The 16715-nt window shown below is 38.0% G+C and overlaps 2 protein-coding genes and 2 pseudogenes across 2 annotated transcripts; all 4 read right to left on the minus strand.

Moving 5' to 3' along the window:
* Positions 1-511: 511 nt before the first annotated feature.
* Positions 512-3487, minus strand: LOC109242080 (G-type lectin S-receptor-like serine/threonine-protein kinase SD2-5). The gene has a single exon (XM_019408909.1). The coding sequence runs from the start codon at positions 3239-3241 to the stop codon at positions 737-739; it is 2505 nt and encodes an 834-aa protein (XP_019264454.1). The 5' UTR covers positions 3242-3487; the 3' UTR covers positions 512-736.
* Positions 3488-4581: 1094 nt separating this feature from the next.
* Positions 4582-6801, minus strand: LOC109242073 (annotated as a pseudogene).
* Positions 6802-7947: 1146 nt separating this feature from the next.
* LOC109242081 (G-type lectin S-receptor-like serine/threonine-protein kinase SD2-5) lies at positions 7948-10868 on the minus strand. The gene has a single exon (XM_019408910.1). The coding sequence runs from the start codon at positions 10656-10658 to the stop codon at positions 8169-8171; it is 2490 nt and encodes an 829-aa protein (XP_019264455.1). The 5' UTR covers positions 10659-10868; the 3' UTR covers positions 7948-8168.
* A 1583-nt stretch (positions 10869-12451) lies between these two features.
* On the minus strand, positions 12452-15251 carry LOC109242082 (annotated as a pseudogene).
* Between the last annotated feature and the right edge of the window lie 1464 nt (positions 15252-16715).

A 16715-nucleotide genomic window follows, 5' to 3' on the forward strand; every position in this document is an offset into this window, starting at 1 on the left:
TCCGTTTTTTTTGGGTACTTTTTATTTAAAGATTATTTCTCCTGCTACTAGAGAAAAGAGAATTTGATAAAGAATGGATTGTTGTTTGAGAATATGGTGGAGAAGGAGAATACAAATAAAAAGGCAATGGAGAATTTTCCGTATTAAGTTTTCTTATTTATAGGAATTCTGATGGAGTAATTTTAGGGAACAATTGATTTTATTAAATGTGTTTGATATTCAGTTTCCTTATTTATAGGAAGATACCGTATTTAAGGGTAATTTCCTTTATCCTTTTATCGCGTTTAAGTTGTAAGATATGTTATTTACTTTATAGTGGTAGATTAAGAAATATTTTATAATTATACATGTATTTATGTAAACTCCCCTTTATTAATTTTGAAACTAGTCCTTTTCAATTTATCTAAACTTGCTTTCCGGACCTTTTCCGGTAGCATATCACAATAAAGCTTAATGGACATTACCAGTTGAAGCCCCAATGCAAATGTCAGCAATTAAAACAAACGTTCAGTAGCTGCAACATCACAATATTATATTTCCTGTCGCATACCAATTAAGGAGCCTCTACATGATAGAAACATGAAGCTCAAAAAGCTAATGCACAAGTTACAAACATTACATTTCATGAATTTTAGTTTCATATACCAAAAAAGTTATAGTTTGGAAATCTTACAATATTGATATTTCACATCCGTAAATTGATTCTATCGAAAACCATAAATCTTAAGCTTATTGTTTACCTTGGTCCAGATAAAACTGAAGCCAATTTCGTACTAATAGTGGCTTCTCTCTGTTGGTTGCCTGCCCCAAACTGAGGTACGTTGGTGAAATTGTAATCCAAGTTGGATTCGACAGACACTAAACCTTCCAGTGCCTTAACCACCAATGTCATTGAAGGTCTCTTGGTGTAATCTCCCTGTAAACACCATGCAGCAATGCTCATCATTTCTGTCACTTCTTCTTTGTGGAGCTGCATATCCTCGTTGTTTTTGTCAACCATATCCATGAGCTGCTCTTGTTCCGCTTTTCTCCTAAAAACACTAACCAAATGGACATCTTCTTCATCAGCTTGGGACCGATCCAAATTCTTTCTACCACAGAGGAGTTCCAAGAGCACAATTCCAAAGGCATACACATCAACTTTCTCAGTGATTATGGAACTCAACCATTCAGGGGCAAGATACCCTGGTGTTCCTCTCATTCTAGTTACAACTTTGCTTTTGTCTTTCTCGATTAGTTTTGACAACCCAAAATCAGATATCTTAGCATTGAGATGTTGATCTAGAAGGATATTTTGTGGTTTGATGTCCAAATGAATTATCTTCTGGCTGCAATCCTCGTGTAGATAAGCTAACCCTTTGGCAATATCTGATATTATCTTTTGCCTTGTAAGCCATGTAAGCCCATTTTCATGGGAAATCCACCTATCCAATGATCCATTTATCATGTACTCGTAGATTAGAAGCCTGTGACTTTTCTCGGCACAAAATCCAATGAGTTTTACCAAATTGACATGGTGAATGCCACCAACTATATTTACCTCTGTTAAGAATGATTCTTTTACTTGACCTAGACCATCTAGATGCTTCACGGCTATTTTGGTTCCATTACTCAGTGTTCCCTCATATACAGTGCCAAATCCTCCTTCCCCAAGCTTTTTGCTGAAATCTTCTGTAGTTATTTTCAAGTCATTATAAGAGAATCGAGTTAGCATTCCAGGTAAGATTGGTTCTAGATCCAGCAAATACCCAGCCTTGCGGGACTTATTTGTCCTCTTTTTGAACAGAGCAAAGCAAGTACTGATACTTAAAATTATCCCGAACAAAGCTGCAACAATAGATCCTATTATCACTTTAAAACGTCTTGATTTCTTTCCTTCAAGAATGATTGGAGACTGATTCAGCGCCTTTGAGGAATTCTGCACCTTAAGAAATATCGTCTTGCCTCTTCCTCCTTCATTGTCTATGAGAGACAAGACTTCATTAAGTAACAAACAGCTCCCTATATGATTAGAATCCCAATTATTTTCAAAAACAGCTGCTTTGCAAGAACAGTTACTCAGACATGCCCTTTTGCATTCTTCCAATTTTTTCCCCTCAAGCCACAATACGCCAGAACTTAGTTCATGACTGAACTTAAATGCAAAATATACAGTATCCTTAAGCTCTACGAAACTATGATACCGCGAAGAGTCGCAGTTAACCTCTGTCAGCTTTGAACATCCAAGATCTGGTTTCCTGTCAGAAAGAGGCCTGAATAAACTTTCCTCTGGCGGACAAGTACATTGCCCGTTATTTGTACAAATGCTATACCTTCCACACACCATTGGGTACTCACAGTTTTTTACCTCTGACATCAAAATGTCGGATACCTCTTTCCAATCAATTCTGTCCCATTGGTATACCCTTAAATGTCCATCAGGCCCAAGCTTCATGAATTGAGTTGTCGATGTAGAAGGATCTTGTAAAGCAGTAAGGGTTTCACCGTCAAAACTTAAATAAGGAGTAAGAGGATAAAATGAAGTGTAGTAATACTGAGGTGGGTTAGTATCTGCATAAGTGGCCCAGCTTCCGTTGAGAATAGTAAGAGAAAGCAAACCTTGACTCCGATTGGATGCTGAAATGCTTGCTATGAGCTTCTGTCCGCGAACTAAACTTTGCCCCGGAAGCAAAGAGTCCGTTGGATGATCAAAAGACTGCCAAATTGCGTGTTTTCTCTTATCAAATAGCACAAGATTCCCTGTTTCTGTCAAGTTTAAGCCTGAAACAGATTTGCCAGTTGTATTAGTGGACCAAACTAAAGTGCCATCAGAGTCTGCCAAGACCAAATTGCCATCTCGGCCTAGTTGCAAGGTTGCATTGGCTTTCACTGGATGGTTCCTGTTAGCTGACCAAACTAACTGGGGAAAATTTACCATATCGTTCTGTCTGTCGGATCTGTTGTGGAACAAGAGGATACCAAGAAAGCATTCTGTGGCATTGTAATTACAGTAGAAGCCACAGAGGAATCGTGGGCCGGCATTTCCACGAAGAAGTATGGGTGTCAAACCATAGAAGTCGTCAGTGGTGGAATTTATCAGAAGAGACGGCCTGTTGATCCATAAAGAGGAAAGTCCGACAGTAGAATTTGATCGACTGGAATTGATATTCCATGAAGATTGGGATATAGCAAATTCAGACAAACAGAAGAGGAGATAAATGAAGAGAAGGATAGCAAAATATTGTCTCTCTTCTGCAATCATAGCTACTCCCTCTGTGTTATATTAATGCTTGTTGTTGTGCCTTTTTGGGGATATGACCTTCTTATTGTGTACAGTTCAAGAAAGAAAAAGAAAATCATACAAAATTCCAAAGTGATATCTGAACTTGTAATCTGCTCCATACATTAGTTTGTATTAGCTTGCTCAGTAGAAGGGCATCACATTCAATTTCTTCCATTCTGTTGACTTCCTACCACTATTTTCAGCATGCCAACTTTGACTATAAAAATGATTACAAAAATGTGAAAGCGAATGAAGAGCGTTGACAAACAATTGAAGTTGTAAATCCTCATAATTCCATTAGTTTTGATTTCTCAATTTGCAGCAACAAATACATTGATATCACTTGTTTCGTTTAATCCCTGCTGCTGTGTTTTTCATTGATTTAGAGGTTCTCATAAAAAAACTACTACTATAATAAAATTCCTACATCTTTGTCTCTTTGTCAGTCTTTGCCCGGTCAATACTCAATACAGAGAGGGGCCTCACAAAAAAACTTATTCAATGTGCTGTTATCTTCATAATTAAACTTTTGTTGACTTGTACACTCTTTCCAGTAGCTCAGTATTGACTAAGTATAGTACTATAACAAACGACTTCTCATTTTCAAGCATATTTAGCTTGAAAACGGCTTTTTTCCAACCCATAAAAAATGATCTATAAATATCACTTTTGGGATATTTTAAGATACCTGTAACTAAGTAATTTTTGTACCAACCAGCAGTTTTAACTAGTTGAACCGAGTTAAAGCGCTACTAGCATCAAATCGTCTTGTTTGCTCAGTCATTCCAATTGAGTATTGTATAAGCTAATTCTCTGATTACTTAATTTTCTCTAGGTATAATTTTTTTTACGTCATATAAAAAGAAATGCGTTAGGCATGTACTTGACAAAGAAGGATCCAGTGATGAAGCATGCAACAATATGAAGGCAGAGAGAAGGGATGAAAGGGAATGAAATAAAAGGGAAAATACAGACTCACAAACACCTACATGTACATAAAGGAGGATTAGTGATTTACAAGAACATACTAATACCTCCTTGCTATGAGGCCATGTGGATGAACAATAATTCATTTTCTCATAAAAAAGAGATAAACTTTGCATTACTTCTTTCATTATGGCACAATCAGTTGTTCGATACGTCAAAATCTAAAGCAAATGTCAGCACTTAGAACACACGTTCAGTACCTGCAACACCACACTATTTTATCTCCTGTCACATACGAATTGAGGAGCCACTACATGATACTAGTAACATACAAAAACATTGCATTTCATGAATAGTAATCTCATACATCATAAAAAGTTATGCTTAGAAAATCTTTCAATATTAACATTACACAACCATAAATTGGTTCTTTCGAAAACTAAAAATCTTAAGCTTATTATTTACCTTGGTTCAGATAATACTGAACTGATAGTGGCTTCCTCTGTTGGTTGCCTGCCCCAACCTCTGGTAGGTTTGTGAAATTGTAATCTAAGTCGGTTTCAACAGACACCAAACCTTCTAGTACCTTATATAACCACCAATGTCATTGAAGGCCTCTTTGTGAAGTCTCCCTGTAGACACCATGCACCAATGCTCATCATTTCTGTCACTTCTTCTCATCATTTCTGTCACTTCTTCTCTGTGGAGCTGCATATCCTCGTTGTTTTTGTCAACCATATCCATGAGCTGATGTTGTTCCGCTTTTCTCCTAAAGACACTTAGCAAATGCACATCTTTTTCATCAGCTTGGGACCAATCCAAGTTCTTTCGGCCACTGAGAATCTCCAAGATCTCAATTCCAAACGCATACACGTCTACTTTCGCAGTGATTACCGAGCTCAATCGTTCAGGGGCTAAATACCCTGGTGTTCCTCTAAATCTAGTTACCACTTTGCTTTTGTCTTTCTCAATTAGCTTTGACAACCCAAAATCACAGAATAATAGTGTCATACATTAGTAATGTAACTTGGAATACATTAGTACCGAATTATAATGTCATACAAACATTAAGCTAGAATTGGAAATTTTTTAGTAACGAATATTACAAGCCATAAACTGTTTTACACGGCACTTGGACTGCTGCAGCTCTTAATGCATGTTTCTAACAGATAATGAAAATTATCCCGAACAAAGCTGCAAGAGTAGATCCTATTATCACTTTGAAAGGTCTTGATTTCTTTCCTCCAGAAATGATTGAAGACTGATCATTCTGTGCGTTTGAGGAATTCTGCACCTTAAGAAATACTGTCTTGTATACCTCATCCTTGTAGTCTGTGAGAGAGAAGACTTCATTCACTAACAAACATCTCCCTTTTGCAGCCCCATCCCAATAATATGCGAAAGCAGCAGCTTTGCAGGAACAGTTACTCAAACAGGCCCTTTTGCAATCTTCCATTGATTTCTCCTCTAACCAAAATTTGCTTGTCATTAGTGAATGAATGAACTCAAATGCAAAATATGTGGTGTTCTTGAGCTCTAGGAGACTATGGTACTGTGAAGAGTTGCATGAAATGGAGTTCACCTCTGTACATCCAAGATCTGGCTTCCTTTCATTACTTGTCCTGAAGAAATTTCCTTCAGCTGGACAAATACATTGCCCGCCGTTTGTACAAATGCTGTATCTTCCACACACCAATGGGTACCCGCAGTTCCCCACATCTGGCGTCAATATGTCAGATTCCTCTTTCCAATCAAGGACGTCTAGTTGGTATACCCGTAAATGTCCATCATGTCCAAGCTTCATGAATTGAGCTACTGGTTTAGGATGGTGTGGTAAAGCAGTAAAGGTTTGAAGGTCAAACTTGAAATAAGGACTATCTGGATAACGGTCAGCATAGTAAAACTGAGGTGGGTCAGAATCTACGTAAGCGACCACGCTTCCGTTAAGGATAGTAAGAGAATGCAAACCTTGACTCCAATTGGATGCTGAAACGCTTGCTATGAGCTTTTGCCCGGGGACCAAAGTCTGCCCCAGGAGCAAAGAATCTGTAGGATGATCAAAAGATTGCCAAATTATGCGATTTCTCTTATCAAAGAGTACCAGATTTCCCATTTCTGTGAAGTTCAAGCCTGAAACGGATTGGCCAGTTATATTAGTGGACCAAACAAGAGTGCCATCAGAGTCTGACAATACCAAGTTTCCATCTTCTCCTAGTTGCAAGGTTGCATTGGCTTTGACGGGCTGATTTCGGTTAGCAGACCAAACTAACTGCGGAGAATATATCACATCATTCTCGATAAAGGAGAATAAGAGGACGCTAAGAAGGCATGATGTGACCTTCTCATCGCAGTAGAAGCCACAGAGAAATCGTGGACCGTTGTTGTCAACTCATCTCAGAAGAAGAGGTGTCACAATCACCCGAGGAAATATGTCTGTGGAATTAACAATAAGAGATGGTCTATTGATCCAGGAAGTGGATAGGCCGGCTGTAGACTTTAAAAGACTAGCATTTATGCTCGACGAAGGTTGGGATAATGCAAACCTGGATGTAAAGAAGTGGAGATAAATGATGAGTATTAGGATAGGAAAATACACTCTAACCATTGCTTTCTAAACGAAGTTAAAGCTTATAAGAAAATGTCTGAAATCTGGAGCAGTTTGCTAGCTAGCTACTCCTTCTGTATTATACTAGTATTACTAATGCCTGGTGTTGTGCCTTTTCTTTCGGAATGCGTCTCTCTGGTAATACAAGACAGCTGCCTCACATAAACTTTTATTCCATGTGTTATTGACACTCATTTTCTATTTGCCACAAACTGAAAACGATCATTTTCAGAGATTCTTTTTACACGTGAAGCATGAATATGATAGTACTAATTAAGTGAGAAGACATACTGGTGTCTTCCTTTTTCGGATTATTTTAAAGAATCTGGAGACCAGAACTTCCCCTTTCTCTATTTCTTTATTCTTACAAAATTCCAGGTTGCTTTTTATTATAAAACTAGTTTCTGGCCGCGTGCGTTGCACCTCAATACCGAGTCATAAATTATATATTTTATAAAATAATATCAATATTATTAAAATAAATATTTGAGTAAATAATAATACACAAAAAAAAACAAAATATAGGTCTTTGTAACAATGATCAATTCATCCCATATTCCGAGGACCTTTTACGAATGATGCCGAAAGTAATAACTTTGACCAACCTTTTCTCCTCTATTGATAAGGCTCAAGGCCATTGCAATAATCCTTCCGAATTGTAAGAAAACCATGATTGTCTAATCAACCAATATTCTCACTAAACATACTATGAAGAAACCCTTTGTAGTACATGAATCAATACTTCTTTTGCCTGTGAGAGCTATAAAGTTAACACTAAATAGTAAATGTGGGCATTCACTAATTAAATTAGAGCCGTAATAAGCTTCTTTAAGTAAGGCAGTGCTCTAGAGACTTTTATTATCTATACTCAGTGGCGGATCCAGGATTTTAAGATTGTGGGTGCTTCACTTTTACAAGAACATACTAATACCTCCTTACTATGAGGCCATGTGGATGAACAATAACTCTTTTTCTCATAAAAAAGAGATAAACTTTGCATTAGTTCTTTGATTATGACTCGATCAGTTGTTCGATACAGCAAAATCTAAACTTGCTTTGTGGATCTTTTCTTATAGCGTATCAGAATAAAGCTTACTGAACATTACCAGTTGAAGTCCCTAAAGCAAATGTCAGCACTTAAAACACACGATCAGTATCTGCAACACCACACTATTATATCTCCTGTCGCATACAAATTGAGGAGCCACTACATGTAGTAACATGAAGTTCAAAAATCTAATGCAGAAGTTACAAAAACAATATTACATTTCATGAATTGTAATCTCATACACCATAAAAGGTTACGCTTTGAAAATCTTGCAATATTGATATTACACAACCATAAATTGGTTCTTTCAAAGACTCAAAATCTGTTTACCTTGGTCCCGATAAAACTGAAGGAAATCTTGAACTGATAGTGGCTTCCCTCTGTTGGTTGCCTTCCCTAACTTCAGGTATGTTAGTGAAATTATAATCTAAGTCGGTTTCAACAGTCACCAAACCTTCCAGTACCTTAACCACCAATGACATAGAAGGCCTCTTGGAGAAATCGCCCTGTAAACACCATGCAGCGATGCTCATCATTTCTGTCACTGCTTCTTTGTGGAGCAGCATATCCTCGTTGTTTTTGTCAACCATATCCGTGAGCTGCTGTTGTTCCACTTTTCTTCTAAAGACACTTAGCAAATGCACATCTTCTTCATCAGCTTGGGACCAATCCAAATTCTTTCGCCCACAGAGAATTTCCAATAGCACAATTCCAAAGGCATACACGTCAACTTTCTCAGTGATTACCGAGCTCAACCATTCAGGGGCTAAATATCCTGGTGTTCCTCTCATTCTAGTCACAACTTTGCTTTTGTCTTTCTCAATTAGCTTCGACAACCCAAAATCAGATATCTTAGCATTGAAATACTGATCTAGAAGGATGTTTTGTGGTTTGATGTCCAAATGAATTATCTTATGGCTGCAATCCTCATGAAGATAAGCTAATCCCTTGGCAATATCTGATATTATACATTGCCTTGTCTTCCATATAAGCCTATTTTCTTGCTTTTCATGAGAAATCCACCTATCCAACGATCCATTTACCATGTACTCATAGATCAGAAGCCTGTCGTTTTTATCCGCACAAAATCCAATAAGTTTTACCAAATTGACATGGTGAATGCCACCAACTATGTTTACTTCTGTTAAAAATGAATCCTTTACTTGACCTACACCATCCAGATGTTTCACAGCTATTTTAGTGCCATTACTCAGCGTTCCCTCATATACAGAGCCAAATCCTCCTTCCCCGAGCTTTTTGCTGAAATCTTCTGTAATTATTTTCAGCTCATTGTAAGAGAATCGAGTTAGAATTCCCGGTAACAGTGGTTCTATATCCAGAAAATCCCTATCCTTGCTGGACTGTGACCTCTTTTTGAAAAGTATAAACCAAGTAGTGATACTTAAGATTATCCCCACGAGAGCTGCAAGAGTAGATCCCAGTATCACTTTGACAGGTCTTGATTGCTTTCCTCCAGAAGTGATTGGTGACTGATTCTGCACCTTAAGAAAAACTGTGGTCTTGTCTCTTCCCTCCCCGTTGTCCATGATTGAAAAGACTTCATTCAATAATAAACAGTTTTTCGTTCGAGTCCCATCCCAAACAACAGCTTTGCAAGAACAGTTACTCAGACAAGCCGTTTTGCAATCTTCCAACTTTATCCCCTCGAACCATATGCTTGAATTCAGTTGAAAGTTGACATCCAATGCAAAATATCTGGTGTCGCTGAGCTCTAGAAGACTATGGTACTGCAAAGAGTCGCAAGTTATGGGTGTCAACGCCGTACATCCAAGATCTGTTTTTCTACCGATAGATGGCCTGAAAAAGTTCCCTTCGTACGGACAATTACATTGCCCGTCACTTGTACATATGCTATATCTTCCACACACCATTGGGTACCCACAGTTTCCTACATCAGATTCAGATGTCCAAACATCAGATACCACTTTCCAATCAAGCTCATATATGTCAAATTGGTATAGCCGTAAATGTCCATTATGCTCCAGCTTCATGAATTGAGCAAAAGTAGACGCAAGGCTAAGGGTATGGCCGTCAAAACTTAAACCAGTATCGTTCGTATAATCTGAAGCATAGTAATACTGAGGTGGATTAGAATCTGTGTACGCCACAAGGCTTCCGTTGAGAATAGTAAGCGAAAATAAACCTTGACTCTTATTGGATGCTGAAATGCTTGCTATAAGCTTCTGACCGGAAACCAAATCCTGCCCTGATAACAAAGAATCCGTTGGATGATCAAACGACTGCCAAATTGCGCTATTTCTCTTATCAAAGAGCACGAGATTCCCTCTTTCTGTCAAGTTTAATCCTGAAACAGATTTTCCAGTAGTATTAGTGGACCAAACAAGAGTACCATCAGAATCTAACAAGACCAAATTGCCATCTTGGCCTAGTTGCAACGTAGCATTGGCTTTCACTGGACGGTTCCTGTTAGCAGACCAAACTAACTGGGGGTAAAGTATAGTATATTTTTTCTCACTAGCGGTGTTGTTGTAGAGTACTAAGAGGGTACCAAGAAGGCATCCCGTGACTTCGTAATTACAGACGAAGCCACAGAGGAACTGAGAGCCAGAATCTTTTCCACTCAGAAGGATGGGTGTAATGGCGGAGAAGTCTGTGGTGGAATAATTACGATTAATGAAAGGATTATTGATCCAGAAAGTGGGAACTCTGGCGGTGGAATTCCAAAGACTGACATTGAAATTCCACAACTGTTTGGATATAGCGAACTGAAAAGAATAGAAAATGAGATAAATGAAGAGAATGACAGGAAAATGCAGTCTCCATTCTGCCATCATTGCTTTCTAAACGAAGCCAACAGCAAACTTAATGCTTTTTCGGGATATGACCTCTTATTGTGTACAGTTCAAGAAAGAAAAAGAAAATCATACAGAATTCCAAAGTGATATCTGTAATTGTAATTTGCTCCATACATTAGTTTCTATTAGCTTGGGTCTGTTTTTCAATCTTTGCTCAGAAGAAGGCGCATCACATTTAATTTCTTCCATTCTGTTGACTTCCAATCAGCAGCCAACTTTGACTATAACAACGATTTCTCAATTTATTTATTACAATTTGAAAGCAAATCATGTTCGTACAGTAAAGCATGAATATAATATAGGACACTACGACTTCCAGACACAATGTTCTGTGCTTTGAAAAATGAAAATTAGAGGATTTTATTAAGATTTTGCATCTTCCTAGTTGCTGCAGGTTCTGGGCATTTCATTCAATTATTATATCTCAAAGTTTAGCTTCATCTTGTTATGCTAAAAAAAATTCCTTATGACTTAATGCCTTAATATATGATTCAATTCACAAACTGTGTAAAAGTGAATCTTGAATCTCAAATTATTATTGACTGCAAATTCTGAACTTCTAGAAAATGTGTAACTCCAGTGAATGCAGTTTGGTCCGAAAGCTAACAGGAGACTGTTTCGTTGCCATGCTTCATATATACTCATTTTCACTTCTAACAAAATCTTTGTATTCCTCTTTGTTTCTATTAGCTGTTGTGCTTTCTTGGATATGCACCTTCTGGTTTGTGTACAGTTAAGGAAAGAAAACTATTATATATTCCAACAGGTGTGTCTCTTTGTCAATCTTTGGCCGGTCAACAAGGAGATGGGCTTCACAATAACTTTTTCAATATGCTATTATCCTTTGAAGCAGCTGACTATTGACTAGAGACGGCAACGGGGTGGGTCACTATGTTAAGGCTTTACCTCGCAAAAAGTTTAATCCATCCCATTGCCAAATCTACAATTGACTATAAGATTATATATAACAAAAAATTACTCCTAAATGCTTGCAGATGGATTTTGCTAGTAAATTATGATTGTGATTATTAGTGTTAGAAAAATAGTGGATATGCTATCTCAAAAGAAAGTGTCAAGATTCATATTTTCTCATAATGCCTGGGTTCATTTTATTGAACATTTAGTGTCTTTATTATTTCATCGAATAATGTGTTACACCTAAGTTTCAATGATGACAATAGTGCAAATCTAACTGTATCTATTTAATTGCAGGAAATTAGGAAGGCTGTACTAATTCAAAGGAAGTCAATTTGTTAAAGATATCAGAAAGGAAACAAGATCAAATGCAACAAGGACAATGCTAAATCAAAAGATGTCAAGGCCATCAAAAAGAAAACAAGATCAAGTGCAGTCGCTATAGGAAGTCAGTCCCTACTTCAAGGATTAATTTGGAATCTGGAGATTCTGAAGATTGATCGATCAAGTCAAGCCACAAATCACTCCCTTGATTATGAATACGAAAAGGAAGGACGAAAATGAATCCAGCCCATCTCTTGAGCAGGATTCGGAGGCACCCTTTGGGTCAAAACTCTTAGAATATTTGTGCCTCAATCAAGGGTCAATCTGCAACGGCTACTCAAAACTCTCGTATAAGAAGATTGGCAGACTCAAGAATTCAATTACGCAACTTACCACTGCTTTCTATGTCTTCCTAGTTCTTAGCACAAACACTGTATTCCTAAGTTTACTAGTGTCTCAAAAGATAGGAAGTGTTAGGTAGCAAAACAAGAGTTGTGTCGAGCTTATAAAGCATTATTGCTGAAAATCGTTAGTGGCAAAGAATCCATAAAAGTTGTGATAAGTGTATTATGTACATATTGAACAAACTTTGCATGAATAAGTTGAAAAAAAAAAAACAATCTTAACTTCCGTGAACATTGGAGGAGAAATTTACACAGCAGCAAAACTAGAAATTAGCCAAATTCTCCTCATCTTGGGCCTGATAGGATTGAAGGTAGTAAAGGAGTTGAATCTGAAAAAGTAATACGTATTTGGTAATTTACCGACTGTTTGTGGCTTAAGGAAGCTATAGTCCAGATTCTTTTCAATATCCAAAACACCTTCCATTGCCTTGACCACCATTGACATTGAAGGCCTCTTCGTGTAGTCACCTTGTAAACACCAGGCAGCAATCTGCATCGTCTCTATTACTTCTTCTTTGTAAGACTGCATATCTTCACTATGCTTATCAATAAGATCCACCTATTGCCCTTCCTCTGCCTTTTTCTTGAATAAGTTCAACATTACCCTTTGCTCTTCAGACTCGGATGCCTCAAAATGTCTTCTTCCACTCAAAATTTCCAAGATCACAATGCCAAAGCTGTAGACGTCTACCTTTTCTGTTATAACTCCACTAAGCCATTCAGGAGCCAAATAACCAGGAGTGCCTCTCATCGTAGTCATGACTTGGCTCTGATTCCGGTCAATTAGCTTTGAGAGCTCGAAGTCAGAGAGTTTAGCGTTGTCCTTCTCATCTAGGAGTATGTTTGGGGGCTTAATATCCAGATGTAGAATCTTTTGCCTGCATTCTTCGTGAAGGTAAGCTAATCCTTTGGCTATGTCTTGAATAATCTTCCGCCTGCAGTTCCAATCAAGAGTGAGCTCTTGTTTCCCATGGTAGATCCATTTTTCAAGTGATCCATTGCTCATAAACTCATAGACTAAAAGCCTATGAGACTTCTCAGCGCAGAAGCCAATTAATTGTACCAGATTTACATGATGTATGCTGCCAATAGTTTCAACCTCAGCTAGGAATGATTTTTTGACTTGGCCTATTCCGTCAAGGCGTTTCACTGCAATCTTTGTGCCATCTTCTAAGCATCCTTCAAAAATTGACCCAAATCCTCCTTCACCGAGCTTCTTTGTAAAGTTCTCCGTTGCAGCCTTTAGATCATCGTAAGAAAATCTAGTGGGCATTCCTGTCACGTGATCTAGATAACTCTCCTCGTCTTCAATGGCTTTTCTCCTCTTCCAGAATATGAAAACTGCAATTGCAATTATGATGCCTAAGATGGCAATTCCTATGACAGAGCCCAGTATAGCACCATTAACGCGCTTTTTCCCATTTGCAGCAGCTGGTTCAGCTTCGACCTGTACTTTTATAAATGCATAGGAATCGTACCTTGTCCTTTCCTTCTCATTATTCATCAGTGAAAAGATCTCGGATGGTAGGTAGCATTCCCCCATGGAAGAGTTTAAACCACTACGAAATAAAGCAGCTTTACAGGAACAGTTCCTCAAACATGCATCTTTACAGGTATTCATATCTGTGTTTGTAATATCTGCAGTAAATGCAAAGTAATCTACATCTTGAAGTTCCAAAAACCTGTGGTTATTTATCGCATTACAAATCAACCTTGTGATCTCAGAACAACCCAGATTAGCCTGCCTATCATTTATCTGTCTGAAATAGCTTGTTGAATTAGAGCTTGATTTGGGACAACTACATTGCCCCCTGAGCAAATGCCATATCTTCCACAGACGATGGGGTAATTGCACTCGCCGTAAAAACCTGTCAGGAGATCATCCACCTCTTTCCACTGACATTGCCACTCATACACTTTCAAGTATCCGTTAGACTCCAGTTTCATATATTGAGCTGAGGATGCTGGAGGAATAGAAACCAGTGTCCGTGGATAGTTGGGATCACTAGAATTTGAGAATAAAACTAAGCTTTCATTCAAATACATGACATACATGGAACCTCTACTCGCATTGAAGTCACCAACAGACCTTGTAAAGTATGTTTGGGGAGGATTTGACTCGACGAGAGCAGTGAAACCATCGTCGGTAGCAGAGAAAGAAAAGAAACCTCCTTTAGTCCAGTTTGTTGTTGAAACACTTGCTGTTAGCTTCATTCCTGATACTAACTTCTGTCCTGGAACCAAAGAATCAGTTGAGTGATCAAAAGATTGCCAAACAGTTGCATTTTTGGCATCAAACAGAACAAGGTTTCCCTCATCAGTCAAGTTTAAGCCAGCAACAGATTTTCCAACACTGTTTGTTGACCAAGCCAAAGTACCATCAGCATCTCTAAGCACCAAGTCTCCTTGTGCTGTAAGCTGCAATGTAGAATTGATCCTAACTGGACTATTCCTGTTAGCAGACCAAACCACTTGTGGGAACCCAACATTGGGAGAAGTAATAAAGGAAACACTATTGGTTTGCACAACGAAGATGGCAAAGAGGTAACTCTCACAATTCCCATTACAGTAGAAACCACAAGCATATTTTGGACCAAGGGTTCCTCTTAGTAGTACAGCCCTTACTATTGAACCATCAGTGAAATTCACTGAATGGGGTGCAGAAAAGCTGTTAACCCAAGTTGTAGAAAGATTTGCAGTTGGCTAATCAAAACGTTGGCTGCTTATCAAATGAAAAGAACAACAAAGAATGAAGAAGCAAAGAAAAATCCAGCATAAAGCCATAAAGAAGACTGGATGATAAAGAAAACTTTAACAGAAGGCAAAATGCCTTTAGTTCATCATGAGAGGAAAACAAATGAATTCAAATGTGAGTTCTTCGATTGGCTGAAAGAGTCTAAGCTCGGTGCATTAAGCTATTATTTGTCTTTTCATCCATGAATGCATCTTGGTCAACCTTTAATTTTCTAATTGCAAAATTCGAAATATAATATTGTCAGGAAAGCAACAAACACCTACTTTCTACAACTTGGAGAACAAGAGGAATAAAGGAATGCGTTGACCTTATACATCTAGTCCAAATTCACATCCTCCTCGAATTGGCTATTTGTAAACTAGTTTCTGGATGCATGTGTTGCACGTGTATTCTGTGTCAATCAGTATAAATTTTCTAAAACTACATAATATTGAAATGTGTGTGATATATACATAAAACAAAAATTGAAGGTTAAAAGGGATGAAATAAATATTTACTATATATGCCATCATAATTTGTTAAACTAAAACTTATAAGTAGATCACACTTTTTGTGTTATAAAAAAGGTCATATATAGACTTGTTTACCCTTAAAATGGTAATAACAATTAGATTTGATTTTGTGGTTCTAAAAATGCGTGATCTGTTTTTATGCTAGTTGTTAGGCAATAGATGCTAAGTGAAAGATTAGAAGATAAGATAAGAGTTTGTAGATAGTATAATAATCAAACCGACTGGCTGGAAATCGGGGCCTCGAGCTGGCGTATACGGGGCCTCGAGGTCGAGTCGGACGCCCGGCTAAGGGCAGTCAATGGAGGATTAATAGTTATGAGAGTTGCGCTGGCGGCTCTTTATGATCAATAATGAACAATAAATGATGAACAATTAATGAAATGTAATAAATGTAAGTAAAGCAATAAATATAAGCAATAGGATCAAATAAAGAGTATGTTTGAGTTAGAGAGCAGAGAATGTTCTTGTATTCGATGTAGTGTGTAGTGTATTGTAACTTGTCTTTACAAAATGACAAGAGTCCCCTTTATAGATGAGGGGGAATCTCAACATAGTACAAATACATTTATTACAAAGATATGGAGCTGGTACAGCCATTTAATGCCATGGTACGGGTTTGAACTAGCCTAATAGACTTGGTCAGCTTTAATCATGTGTCTTGGGAACTTCCCGCTAGTGCATCGTAGCCGTTGCTTTGCACTGCCTCGATGTCGATCATTATGAACCCTTGGGGGCGAACACCGAGCTAGACTTCGAGCCTTCCGGGGGTGGTCTCTCCGAGGCGCCCTAATGATCATAAAATCGAGTCCTCTGATTTTCACCGTATACAGATAGTCCTCGTGTTTCTTATATTAAAATGATAAGAAACGATTTTGAGAACGATCTCCTCGAGCCTCTTATGATGATGTCATGCTTATGACGTCAGCTTTTGCGATAACTGAGACGTCCCATTGATACGTCTTTCCTAGGAACATTTAATGTAGCGTCGATTTACTTTCTCAAGGCGATAATATCGCCGCCGGTCCGTCTCCCAACAGGCATTGATTGCGCCTGTCGATACGTTTTCCAAAGATATTGATTGCTCCGTCGGTTACGCTTCCACCTTTTCTATAAATGGAAGCTTTCT

Source organism: Nicotiana attenuata, unplaced genomic scaffold (genome assembly GCF_001879085.1).
Source record: "Nicotiana attenuata strain UT unplaced genomic scaffold, NIATTr2, whole genome shotgun sequence".
Taxonomy (NCBI): domain Eukaryota; kingdom Viridiplantae; phylum Streptophyta; class Magnoliopsida; order Solanales; family Solanaceae; genus Nicotiana; species Nicotiana attenuata.

Excerpts from the sequence above, each read along its gene's own strand:
- LOC109242081 (XM_019408910.1), bottom strand. The coding sequence starts at position 10,658 with ATGATGGCAGAATGGAGACTGCATTTTCCTGTCATTCTCTTCATTTAT.
- LOC109242080 (XM_019408909.1), bottom strand. The coding sequence starts at position 3,241 with ATGATTGCAGAAGAGAGACAATATTTTGCTATCCTTCTCTTCATTTAT.